This window comes from Eurypyga helias, unplaced genomic scaffold, assembly GCF_000690775.1.
Source record: "Eurypyga helias isolate BGI_N326 unplaced genomic scaffold, ASM69077v1 scaffold13489, whole genome shotgun sequence".
NCBI classification, from domain to species: Eukaryota; Metazoa; Chordata; class Aves; order Eurypygiformes; family Eurypygidae; genus Eurypyga; species Eurypyga helias.
In genome coordinates this window covers 5,997-18,274 of record NW_010271488.1, presented here as the reverse complement: position 1 = coordinate 18,274, position 12,278 = coordinate 5,997, and the positions used below count along the sequence as shown (strand labels likewise).

At 51.9% G+C, this 12,278-nt stretch overlaps 1 protein-coding gene across 1 annotated transcript in view; it reads left to right on the top strand.

Moving 5' to 3' along the window:
* Positions 1-12,278, top strand: part of CHRDL2 (chordin-like 2) — a 19,964-nt gene that overhangs the window by 6,184 nt on the left and 1,502 nt on the right. Inside the window, exons 6-10 of the mRNA XM_010158841.1 lie at positions 1,066-1,121; positions 2,702-2,870; positions 3,772-3,966; positions 7,059-7,241; positions 11,766-11,858. Of these exons, the coding sequence (XP_010157143.1) occupies positions 1,066-1,121; positions 2,702-2,870; positions 3,772-3,966; positions 7,059-7,241; positions 11,766-11,858 (696 nt within the window). The remainder of the gene's footprint in view (positions 1-1,065; positions 1,122-2,701; positions 2,871-3,771; positions 3,967-7,058; positions 7,242-11,765; positions 11,859-12,278) is intronic.

Sequence of the window (12,278 nt, the reverse complement as noted above, 5' to 3'; positions counted from 1 at the left end):
CCCAGGAGCTGCTCCTGAGCAAGGACTGGGAGATGTGGGTGTTGCCACCGGCACGCAGGAGCCATTTCAAGCCACTTCAGGAGGATTTTGGAAGCCTGTGTTGTAAATCAGGCCACCCGCTCTGTCTGCATCCCACCAGGAAACAAAAGATGAGGGCTCAGGTTTTTTCCTGCCTCCCATGACTAGTTGTGTCCCGCCTCCCTGCAGCCCATACCCTGGCTAGGGCTGAGCTCTGTGCCCTGCCACTTGTGAACCGTGCAAGAGATGTCACCTGCATGGAAGACAAAGTCCTCCAGACCACCCATCCACCAGGATGGAGATGGCTGTATGGACCACACAAAGGTGGTGCTACTGTTGCTCCAGGGAAGTTTCCAGGACAGTCAGGGAAAACCCCAGTGGCTGAGTTTCACTCCCACAGCTCTCTGCGAGGGTGAAACTCTTGAATTTGCTGCTGTTTCCCCTGACTCAGACCTGGGAGAGTGAGGAGGGAATCAAGCTCCAAGTCTTCAGATGAGACAGGCTCAAGAGCAAATGGGCAGGTTCCCACTCTCCTGACAACGAAGTCACAGCATAAAATCACTCTTTAATATGAGAAATATTTATGAAACTGGAAGGCCGTGGTGGTCTCCTGGCCATGGACACAGAATGACCTCCTCCAAACTCTCCCCTTCTGCACTTCGTGTTCCTCTCTCCTAGTTTTCTTTGGTGCAGCGGGGGCATGTCATTGACTCGGCCTGTGACTTTCTTTTTAATGCCAGAACATCTCCATCACCTCATACTCTACCTCTGGGGTGTTTTTATGCTGCCTAACTCCAGAAGTCCATGAAACCATGTCTGTCTTGGAGCTGAGCTCTTGTTAATAGTCGGTGGGGATAAAAAAGGGTTTGGGGCATGGCTCCCATTTGCTTTGGGTGATGTGAATGGTATATTCAAAGCTCTTCTCTCTCCAGACCTCGCAGTTGGGCCAGCACCTCACAGAGATCTGCCTGTGGTCTGCTGGACCCCAGAGAGCAAAACCTCAACCGTCCCTGCTGCATTTCACAGGACAATCCTTTTTTCTTGCAGATGGCTCCCATGAGAAGTCCACGGAAGAGGAACCCCTGCAGTTAAACAGAGGTGTTGTACGTGATGTTTGCATTTTAAACCTCAGATTATCGCTTCTAGCACAGCCCCATTAAACAGCTCCAGGAAAGCCATTTGCCCTTGGCCATAGTCTTCTACAAAAAAAAAAAAAAGACCCACAGCAGCTCTAGGAGCAGTCAGTTCCTTGGACAGCAGAACCACGGGCACCTGGTTTGCAGATGAATCATGTCTGGGAGTTGACTTTAGGTGAGGGCTCTCAGCATAGGCTGAGACCTCAGACCATCAGGGAACGACTCTTGTCCTCTCCTCTGAGGCATCTCTGATGTCTTTGGAATAGCAAAAGACCTGTGGGAACTGGAAATCTTGGGCACTTTCTCCTGTTGGCCAACTTGGCTGAGGTTGGCCAGTAGATAAAGACATTGTACAATGGTTTGGGTTGGCAGGGACCTTGAAGCCCACCCAGCCCCACCCCCTGCCATGGGCAGGGACACCTTCCACTAGACCAGGTTGCTCCAAGCCTCATCCAGCCTGGCCTTGGACACTTCCAGGAATGGGGCATCCACAGCTTCTCTGGGCAACCTGTCCCAGTGCTCCCCACCCTCTGCGGGAAGAATTCCTTCCTGATATCTAATCTAAATCTAACCTCTTTCAATTTAAACCCATTGCCCCTTGTCCTATCATGGACAGAGCAGATTCAGAGGTGACGAACATGACCCTCACCTATAGAGTCAGAGGGCCCAAATCTTTCTTTGAGGTGTTTTTTTGTGCTTCAGGAGCTGGTGTCTCCTCTCCACCCTGGGCTCAAAGGTGTTCTACCTCCCAGTCGTAGCTCCCACAGAGCAGCCAGCACTGGAGCTGGCCACCAGCATGTCTTCCCCAGGCTGTTTATATCGGCAGCCCCAGCGAGGAAAAAGTGACTTCTTGGCTGACGAGGGTGGATTCACGGTGACATTTCAGAGCTGGGCAGCCCATGCCAGGTCTGTGGGATTAGGTCACTTACAGCTCCTGGCCCTACCCTTTTCCATACTGCTGGGTGAAATGCCAGGTCACACCTCCACCACCTATAAAACCTCCAAAATAGACACAAGGGGACCCTTTGTGCTGCATGTCTTGTCCCAGCAGTTTGCTCCTGGAAGCCCAGGATGCTCCCCAGGATTTCAGTCCTACTGGCTGGCAGCCCCACATCAATGGTCCTGGTGCCAGCCAGGTGAGAGAGCAGGATATGACCCATCCTTACCTCTCTGATCCTGATTGGGTTGCAGGAATACTGGTCCTCAGTTTCCCAGCAGGCATCTGGAAAAGACCAGCCCATTTTTCTGCCTACGTTAGAGATGTAGGACCTCACCTGAGGGCGTTGGGTTGAGCGTGGGATGAGAAGAGAGCTGCCCAAATGAGGGAGACCCACACGCAACGTAGGGAGGACATCAGTGTGGGGCACTGACACAAACTGCTCAGCAGCCTCAGGTGGGCACTGAGATGGCTTGTGGAACATTGCTTATCCCTGTGGTCTCTAGACCTTCTACTCCTGACACTGCATGACTTTTTCCAGCTTGCTTTGGAGTGAGAACAACCCAACTGCTTGGGTCTGAGTCCCCGTCTTCTCTCTCGCTGCTTACAGAGGCACTCGCAAGACCAGTGCTTGGGGGAAGCAATGGGCCGGAAGCCACCTGGATCCACCGTGTCCACTGTTCTCACTTCTTCCCTGGAGTTCATTCCCAGGAGCTTCAAACCCAAGGGAGGAGGTAGCACCACCGTGAAGATCGTCTTGAAAGAGAAGCACAAGAAAGGTAAGGAATGGAGGGGCCGGGCAATCGGTATGAGGCCTAGGGTAACTTCTCCAGGACTTTGAATTCTCTAGAACCTTGAATTCTCCAGGGAATCTGTTTCAGCAGCAGGTTTTCGTCACCAAGTCCTACTTCCCACTCCTCCACATCCAGCCCTGGTAGTGCACAGCCTCTTGACTGCATAAATCCACCACTTTCCAAAGAGGTTTGGAAGAAGATTGGTCCTTGGGGTGTTTTGGAGATCTGGGACCTGGGAAGGGAGGTGCTCAGTTGGAAAAACACCACATGGTCCTTCCAGAACACTGCATCAGGGTCAGGATGATCCTCCTTGCATCTCCCCACCACGTGGTGGGTCTGTCCCAGTGCCGTAGTCTTCCTCCCGGAGGAGAGAGTTGGAAAGTTGAGATGAGGAGGCAACCCCATGAAGCCAAAGGGGAAAAGACAGGTCCCTTCTCTTCCTAAGAGCTCTCCCACCAGTGTCCCTCCAGAAGGGCTCGTTCCTTGGAGATGAAGCCCTGGAAGAAATTTTGGGACCTCCAAAAATTTTCGTGGAGGAGTCAGCAGGTGGCACTCTTCACTGTGCTTCATGCCTGTGACAGCTCCGAGAGACCCTGGGCTCGCCGGTGAGGTCCTGCCCACACTTACCACTTGCCCCAACCCGGGTGGTTGACCCCAGCAGCCTCCATCCTCTGAAGCCTGGTCCCCCATGGCACCTCCTGGGTGGGATGGCTCCAATGCCCGCGTGTCCGCTGCTGCCAGATGTGCTGCCAGAGGACCATGTTCCTCAAGACAGCGGGGACACCGGTTTCCGAGGTGGTGAAACGTGTTGAGCTCCACCAATCCTTGGGTGTACAAAGACGAGGATTATTTATTTCCACTATCAACTCTTTCCTCTCTCCTCCAGCTTGTGTTTACAACGGGAAGACCTATTCCCATGGGGAAGTGTGGCACCCTGTCTTCCGGCTCTACGGCCTCCTGCCCTGCATCCTCTGCACTTGCAGAGATGGTGTCCAGGACTGTCAGAAGATCACATGCCCCAAGGAGTATCCATGTGACTATCCAGAGAAAGTTGATGGGAAATGCTGTAAAATATGTCCAGGTAGGTGAGATCCCACCTGCTCCTGCAGCTGCCTTCCAGTTCCTTCCTTTAGCCTTGGTTTAAAGTCCCGGTGAGAGAGACGTGTAGGGGTTCCCATCACTGGTGACTCGAATTCACACCCGGTGAGATCAGCAGGGCAAGCACTGACGTGAGGGTTGGCCTGTCTTGGAGGGCAGCAGGACTGACCCAAGGTGAGGAAGTTACACCGATCCCCAAAGGTTGCTTCTGTTGGGTGGGTGTAGTCTGGAGAAAGATGCCCAAGGAGAGACATTCCAAGAGTCTTCAGATGGGTAGGAGAAGCTTTCTGGGGAGAGGGCACTGTCTGTTCTCCCCAACTCCAGCTGGGACAAGAAGTGGTAGGTTTCAATGGTGGCAGCTGAAATGTGGGTTTGAAATTAGGACAACGCTTTCTGGGTACACGCACGCTTTGCTTTGAACTCGAGTTGAGGTCCCTATCCCTGGATAGGGGATGGTTAGGCACACAGTCATAGAATCATAGAATGGTTTGAGTTGGAAGGGACCTTAAAGATCATCTAGTTCCAACCCCCCTGCCATGGGCAGGGACACCTCCAGGTTGCTCCAAGCCTCATCCAGCCTGGCCTTGGACAATTCCAGGGATGGAGCATCCACAGCTTCTCTGGGCAACCTGTCCCAGTGTTCCCACCCTTTGCGGGAAGAATTCCTTCCTGATATCTAATCTAAACCTCCCCGCTTTCAATTTAAACCCATTACCCCTTGTCCTGTCACTTCCTGCCCTTGTAAAAAGTCCCCCCCCAGCTTTCCTGTAGCCCCAGGCACTGGAAGGGGCTCTAAGGTCTCCCCGGAGCCTCCTCTTCTCCAGGCTGAACAAGCCCAATTCTTGCAGCCTTTCAACTATTGGTCCAAGTAGAACTGGGCTGGTTCTGGGACATGGTGGAGAGGACCTCTGTTGCTTTTTTTTTTTTAATGTTCAATGAGTTTTGGGTCTCTCAGCTACTTCCTGGTCTTTGGAAAGCTGTTTACCTTAAACCACAGACCTGGCAAAGAGGTGGCAGGGCAGGAGCTCTTCTCCTGTTCCCACTGGAGAATATTTTCTAGGTTATACCTCTCTGTACTATTATTCAGCAGATGTTTAGGTGATGGACCATCCGCTGCTTCCTTAGAGAGACTAAAGATCTGCAGATGCAGCAGTTGCTGGGTGATCTCTGGTGTGCAACTTCAAGGTGGTTTCGTGGCGGGGTCTCACCAGGAACAACAAGCAAGGGGCACTGCCATATTTAAGAACAGGCTGCAAAATAATTTCAGCTGGGATTTTCAAGGTTTTCCAGCCTCTGAGCAGAGAGGTTCTGGGATGGCCTCCCCAGGGGACCGAAGGGCAGAAGCTCAGCTTGTTTTAATAAGGTTTCTGATATGTTTATGAGCAGGATTTATGATGTGGTGCCTGGTGGGAATGGGATGTGATGACTGCGCAGAGCCCTTCCAGTCTTGTATTCCCATTATAGCAGGTCTTTCTGGTTTAAAGTCTACAACTTTGTCTGCTGGGATCTCGTCTGCTGTTCAGTCTTCATTTATTTCCAGTTAAACACTCTGACCCAGCCAAAATGATTTTCTTCTTGCTTTCCAGTACTCACAGATAGCAATCGCACACACAGACGTCGCTCAGCCAAGCCACATGCTTGTCCTTTGCTTCACTGCTCAGGGGTTTTGCCCATATTCTTTCCCAGGCAGTTTCCATGACCGTCCTTCTCATCCTCCTTTGTACCCAGTAGCTTGGAGAGAAACAGGGGGTGATTTCTGTTTGCAAAAGGGATCTCTGGAATGTGTTGGTTGGATGGGGAGAGCACCGTGGTTACTGGGGGCAGAGCTAGCAGATGGGACCCCTGGATGCCCCCTCCTCCTCCCCAATGCTGTTAGCCGTAGTGTGGCTCCAGCGTGAAGCTCCGAGGTTGTTAAAAACCTGTTGTACCTGTGAGGACGTGTGTTTCCTTCTCTGTTGTGAAGTTGGGGCTTCCTCGGTCGATGAAAAGAGCAGCCCGGGAGTGGGTGAAGTTTAATGACCTGGGATAGAGGTTTTCTGCAGCCGGACCCCACAGTGGCAGGGATAAGGGTGGTGGTTGTCCCCCTTCATGCCTCACTGAGCCTGCAGAACTGAACGCTTGTCTTCCCGTTGCTGAAAAAGCCCTGCTTTGCATCCCTTTAAACTGGGATTTCCATCCCCTCTCTGAGAAGAGTAGCTCAGGACCACTGCTGAAAGCACAGGAGAGAGCAGAATCAGGCCTAAAATAACTGTCCTACTAAAATAAACCCCACGCGTCTATTTATAGCCAAACTTTCTTTCGAGTAGTGTAAAAAGCTTCAGCATCCAAAATGACTGGGAGAACAAGGCTAAATTCAGCAGAGCTGGGCTCCTCTGCGTTCCAAGGACCACAACCAAAGGCAATAAATCTCTTTCCAAAACCATGAGGGATTCTTAATTACTCCAGATACATTAAAAAAAAAAATTAAAAAATTAGCAGCTCTCCTTTACCAAAGATGTCGAAAAAAGTCACGTAGGGTCCTGCCCATGCCCCTGGTGGGGGTCTGTCTGCCACTGCATCCCACGTGGAGAGGTGGCTCGGGCTGGGACTGAGCCCACCCGCGGGGCTGAGCCGGGCACGCTGCCCAGCACTGCAGCCACGGCGCTGGCTCCCGTGCTGCGGGCTCATCCCTTCGCTTCGCTGACGTTGCTCCTCTGGGATGGCAGTGGGAAACCGGGAATTCAGCCTGGGCTTTGGAGTGATGATGGCACCAAGGTCCCTGCAGCGGGTATGGGGAATCCAGGTGGAGAAGATCCCCCTTCCCTATCCCCGCCAGCACAGGGGCTGCCAAAATCAAGGGGAATGGAAAATATGGGGATGAGCAGGTCCACAGACCCTTTACCAACATCTCTCTCTGCTGCTGATCTCGGCGCTGGAGATCAGACCCTGGGAGCCAAGGTCCCATTCAGAGATGCGGCTGTGCCACTTCCCATCAAACCCAGGGAGATGCCTTCCCCTTGACCTGCGTGCTGAGGCAGCCTCCTCCAAGCTCCTCTCTGCACCTATTTAACGAACTCTGTCTTTATTTTTGCCCAGAAACCAGCGTCAAACCCACCGATGAAATAATCACCACCCGGTGTGGCAAGAACCCCAACCGCGTCCTGGTGTACATGTTCGTGCCGCCGAGCTCGGAGACCTCCAAGGAGATCCTCAGGACGATCGCAATAGAGAAGGAGCCTGCAGAAGAGGTGGAAATCTACAACTGGAAGCTGATTAAAGGTGAGTCCCGTAACAAAACCAGCCAGCAACGGAGGAGGCGTGTGTGGAATCCTGGTGCTTTCCAAGCTTTGTTCAACTTTTCAGGCTTTTCTAGTGGTGAAAAGACGGGGTGTGGTGAGTCAAAACCTGATGACAGCAGGTTGGCTTTCCTCACTCCCCCCTTTCGCACTCTTTCACTGCAGTTTCATGCAGACCAGGGGCTGGAAACCACTTTTGGCCCCAGTGTACCCCGCCATGAGCTGCCACACCATCCAGAGGCACAGCACGTGGGCAAACAAGGCGAGGGCCATGGGGCTGTCCCTCCAAACCTGCCTGCTTCCGTGCCAAACGCACACGGAAAACAAAACAAAAAGTTGTGCTGGTCATTCCGTATTTTTGCTTTTGCTCTTTTTTCCCCCCAGTCCATCCATCACTGGGACCAAAACGTGCAGAGCTGCTGCACACAGTGGGGAGATGAATTGCCCCCAGCCTATTTTTTGGATGGGTGGATTTGGATGCTTTTGGTATGTTTTCCAGAGGTCAAAGCACAGCAAATACATCATTGAACGACACCAATCTCTTGCTCTGTCCCTTTAGCTTTGCAACACTCTTTTGGACCAGAGGAGCCTCTCTCTAGCAGGGACTCTTGGTCTAGTAGACGTTAGTGTTGTGCTTCTCTTGGATCTGGGAAAGCATCGCAGTGCCCCAACCCCAAATCTCCATTGGATATACTCTACCCCTTGGAAAAACTCATGCCTTGACCATTTGAGGTTGGTTGCACCATTGTGATGGATACAGCAACCCTCAGCCCTGTAGTAGGGTGTCTTCTGGACATGTGTAGGCAGATATTCCGGTCTCCTGGACATGTTTGTGTCTCACCTCTCTCCCTAAGGCTCTTCCCAGCTGCCAAGGGTGGGCACACGTGGATAGCATCTGGAGAAATTAAGTCCAGAGACGGAGCCCTGGCTGCCACCATATTTCCATCCTCCCCTGCCATCCTCCACAGTGCCCCTCTCCCTGTCTTCCCCCCCACCTCAGCAAAGCCTCCTTCACAATGGCACCTTGTAGCTGGAGGACAGCTCTGAGCCTGCACTGTCTGGGCCCCACCATTTCCTCTCCTCGCTCCTTGGCAGAGGTCGCCACCCAAACCTTCTCGCCACCTTCTGAGGCCAAAAGCTTCACGTCTGCACGGAGCTCCCGAGCTCTGCCAGCCAAGGACAGGGGAGGCCCTTGTCCCTGAGGCCAACACAGCTCTTTTGCTTGGCAGAGCGAAGTGTTACTATTGGGAAAGAGCATGAGCTCAGTCACATATGGATTCCACCTCTCCATGGTCCATCACTGCACCAACAGAGCAGCGTGTGTGGAGAAAAGAGGCTGCAAGTCACGCCTGGAGCCCGTCCATCTTCCTTTGTATGGGACTGTGATACCTACGTGGCCTCATCTATTTCTGTGCTGGGACGGTTTCCTCCACGAGGCAGGAGTTGGGAGGAGAAACCAGCGCCAACATCCAGCCAGAAGCTTTACCCAGCTTGCTGGTGGTGCACGACCAGCCCCCAGATGACTCGCAGTGGGGGTTTCCCCATGTTTTTAGGGGTCTGAACACTTCAGGGGTTTTGAAAAGTGACTTCCCAATGTTTTAGAGCAGGAATTATCATGGGGAGTGAGGACAACAGAGGAATGGGCAGGATCAGAGAGGGGCCAGCACGGTTTGGAGTCTGTCATTGACTCCTGCCTTGCTGGAGGCCTGGGCTGTATTGGAGGTGTGGTCTCCCCATGGACCTCTTTCCCACATTTACCCTGCCAGGTTCTTGGTGAGACATTGATCAAAATATTCCTTTCTATCCTGAAAACTCTCAGCTCTGGGACGTCCAGTGATCCCCAGTGTTTCTCCATGCTGGTACACCCCCACACCTGGGATGGAGGAGACTTGCAGGGTCTGGACCAGCCATCCCTACACTCTTCTGGCATTTGCTTGAAGATCTCCTGCCACGGAGACTCTTCAGCTCTTCCAGATCCACATACCCCTTCCTAAGGGAAGACCTTTTCCCATGTGCAGCTCGAGCTTGTGCTTTCTCGTCCTCTCCACTGCGGGTGTGAAGAGCAGACTCCTTTCCTCTAAACATGCCATCAGCTCCCACCTCTGTCCTCTCTTATTCAGTTTAAACAGTTGATTATTTTCAGTTTTTCCTTGATGGTAGAAATTTCTGGTCCTTTGGTCCTTCCCGTCGCTCTTCTCTGGACTCTCTCTGTGCCTTTCTTGAAATGCAGAGCCCAAAACACGGTACAGGGCTCTGGTCAAAGGTTGTGTCCTGCTGAGATTGGTCACATACCCCCATGTGTATCCCTGCTTCCGTCTCCGTCCACCCACCAAGGTTTTGTTTTGCAGATGATTTAGCAAGTTCTGAGACCAGTTTCTTGAACTAGACTTGCTTCACTCCCCGGCCCAGAGTTAAGTACCACGTTTAAAGGGTGATGTTGGTTCCCCACATAGTCAGCACAGAGAAGAGGTTACGATATGTCCCGTCCACTCATTTTAGGACGGGCAGAATGGCACTGTGGAAAAGCCTGTCTCTCCCTTGTCTGCCCAAAATTAGGAAAGATTAATTGTGCCGTCGGAGATGGGGCTGGTCCTTAATTCATTCCTTCTGATCTACTGGTCTCTGCTTGTTTTTTGGTCCTGAGGCAGTGCCTAAAGCATAAATTCATAGAATCATGGAATGGTTTGGGTTGGACGGGATCTTAAAGACACCTTGGACAGGTGTCCCATGGGCAGGGACACCTTCCATAGACCAGGTTACTCCAAGCCTCATCCAGCCTGGCCTTGGACACTCCCAGGGATGGGGCATCCACAGCTTCTCTGGGAAACCTGTCCCAGTGATTTCCACCCTCTGAAGGAAGAATTCCTTCCTGATGTCCCATCTCCATCTCCCTCTTTCCATTTAAACCCGTCACCCCTTGTCCTGTCACTCCCTGCACTTGGAAAAAGTCTGTCCCCATCTTTCTTCTAAGTCCTCTGTAAAGCTCCAAGGTGGTAAGTGCTGGAAAACCCCACCACCTCCCTCCATCTCATCCTAAACTTTGCAAAGAACCATCCTGCCTGTTGGGAAATGGCATCACCGGCGCCACCCCATAATGCCTCTTCGGCGGATGGCGGCGGGCTATTCTTATCTGCTCCGCCCCGTGCTCTCCTTGTGCGTGCTGGAGCATCGTCTGCATTCCTCCGCTGCTCCCCAGCTCCTGGCATGTGTCACAACCCACCGTCCGGGGGGGCAAAGGTCTCAGTCAGCCCTCCGAGGGCTCTTGGGTGAGCATTATCTAGGTCGGTTGATTAAAAGATGTTTATCTCTTGTAGCTCTTGTTTAAAATATCCTCTTGGTTACTAATGTACTGGAAAGTGCTTCATCGGCCACGGGGACTATAAGCACACCCTCCTGCTCCTTTCTAAGTATAGACCAGAAGGATTTATTGAACACTTGTGCCTTCCTTGCGTCATTAACAGTTTTATTATCTCCATCCAGTATCTTCTTTTGTTACTGGTAGGACTTCTTTTCCTGACCCACTTACAGGACTTATTAATAGTCCAAATCTCCACATATTTCTCCAGAAGTCTTTGACTTCCTGTGTTAGTTATCCACAGTCCATAACATCTCATTTATATGGATTGCCGGTCGGTTCCCTTGCCTTAAATACTCTTTTTATGTGTAATTGCTGCTGGGAATCAGGGAAAGTCTCTTAACCAAATAAGGGGGACCACGTTGCCTCTCCCATCTGCCGGCAGCGAGAGGCTGGATGCACGCGGAGCCTGGGTGAGAGGTGGGGAAGGATTTACCAGGCATACCTGCCTGGTTTGTCACGCTTCGCAGGCAAATAGGAATACCGTAATCCCTAATCCTGCAGAAAGGTCGCTTCCGTTGCTAAATGCGGGTTCTGGTTTTCTTGGGTCGAACGTCTGAGTCAGGCACCTCCGCTAACGGGACGATGCTGGCACAGGCAGAAATATCAATCTCTGCTGAGGTCATTCCTGGGTTTTTTCTGTCCTGGAGGAGTTTCAGGTCTGGGGGCAGAGGGATGGAAAACTTTGGTTCCTGTCTGCTTCCAGGAAAGGAAAGCATCTGAGGATGGAGGGGCTTTGGCAGTCGGGGAAGGTAGGGGGTCAAGAGTGAGCAGAGAGGATGGGGATCCCGGGATCCAGTTGGACTCACCTTTATTTCTCTTACGGTTTTGGGGGAGATCAGACCTCCCCTAGTGTGAGACACTTTTCAGGGCAACAACAACCTTATTGCTTTCACCTGCTTCGTGGTGTTGTCCCTGCTGTGTTCGATTTAACGAGCAGTTACTGTTTTCCAATGAGATTTCTCCTGGTCCTTGGCCAGCCCTGGATTCACTCCCAAACTCCCACCGGGCTTGGGTAGTAGGTCTCTCACTGAACCAGGACCCTGGGGCGCAGCCTGTATCCCCTTTGCATTTCAGGAGGGGACGGAGAGGTGTGCATCCCACCGGGCTGAGCCTTAAAGTGAGCCTGATGCCCTTTGTTTCCCTCCGCAGGGATATTTCATCTGATACAGACCAAGAAGATCAGCAAACGGGAATTCAAGCAAGAAGCTCAGAACTTCAGGCTGATCACCAGGACGAACGAAGGTAGGGAGGAGAAAAAATATCCCATTTTCCCCGCTCCCCCGGCAGACCCTGCCCCAAACAACCCTGTGTTTTGCTGTATAAATCCCGGCACGGCGCGGGGCGATCCGTACGGAGAAAGTTTGTGCAAACACAAGCCGGGTCAGGGCTGACCTGTCTTCACACGCATATGCAACGCTCCTGGTTAACAGTCACATTTTCACTTTATGGCATCGGAAAGGGCAGCCAGCTTTCTAAAAGTGGATGCACGCTTGTGAAATCCAAAGGCTTTGTCTCTCCAAAGCCCGTAAAACTGTTTGATTTTTATATTTAATCCATCTGGCGTTATGGGGGATGAGAAAAAAAGAAAAAAAAATGATGCAAGGGATTTGCAAAAAAATAAACTCTTGAAATATTTTTAAAAATCATTCTTAATGTTCTTGG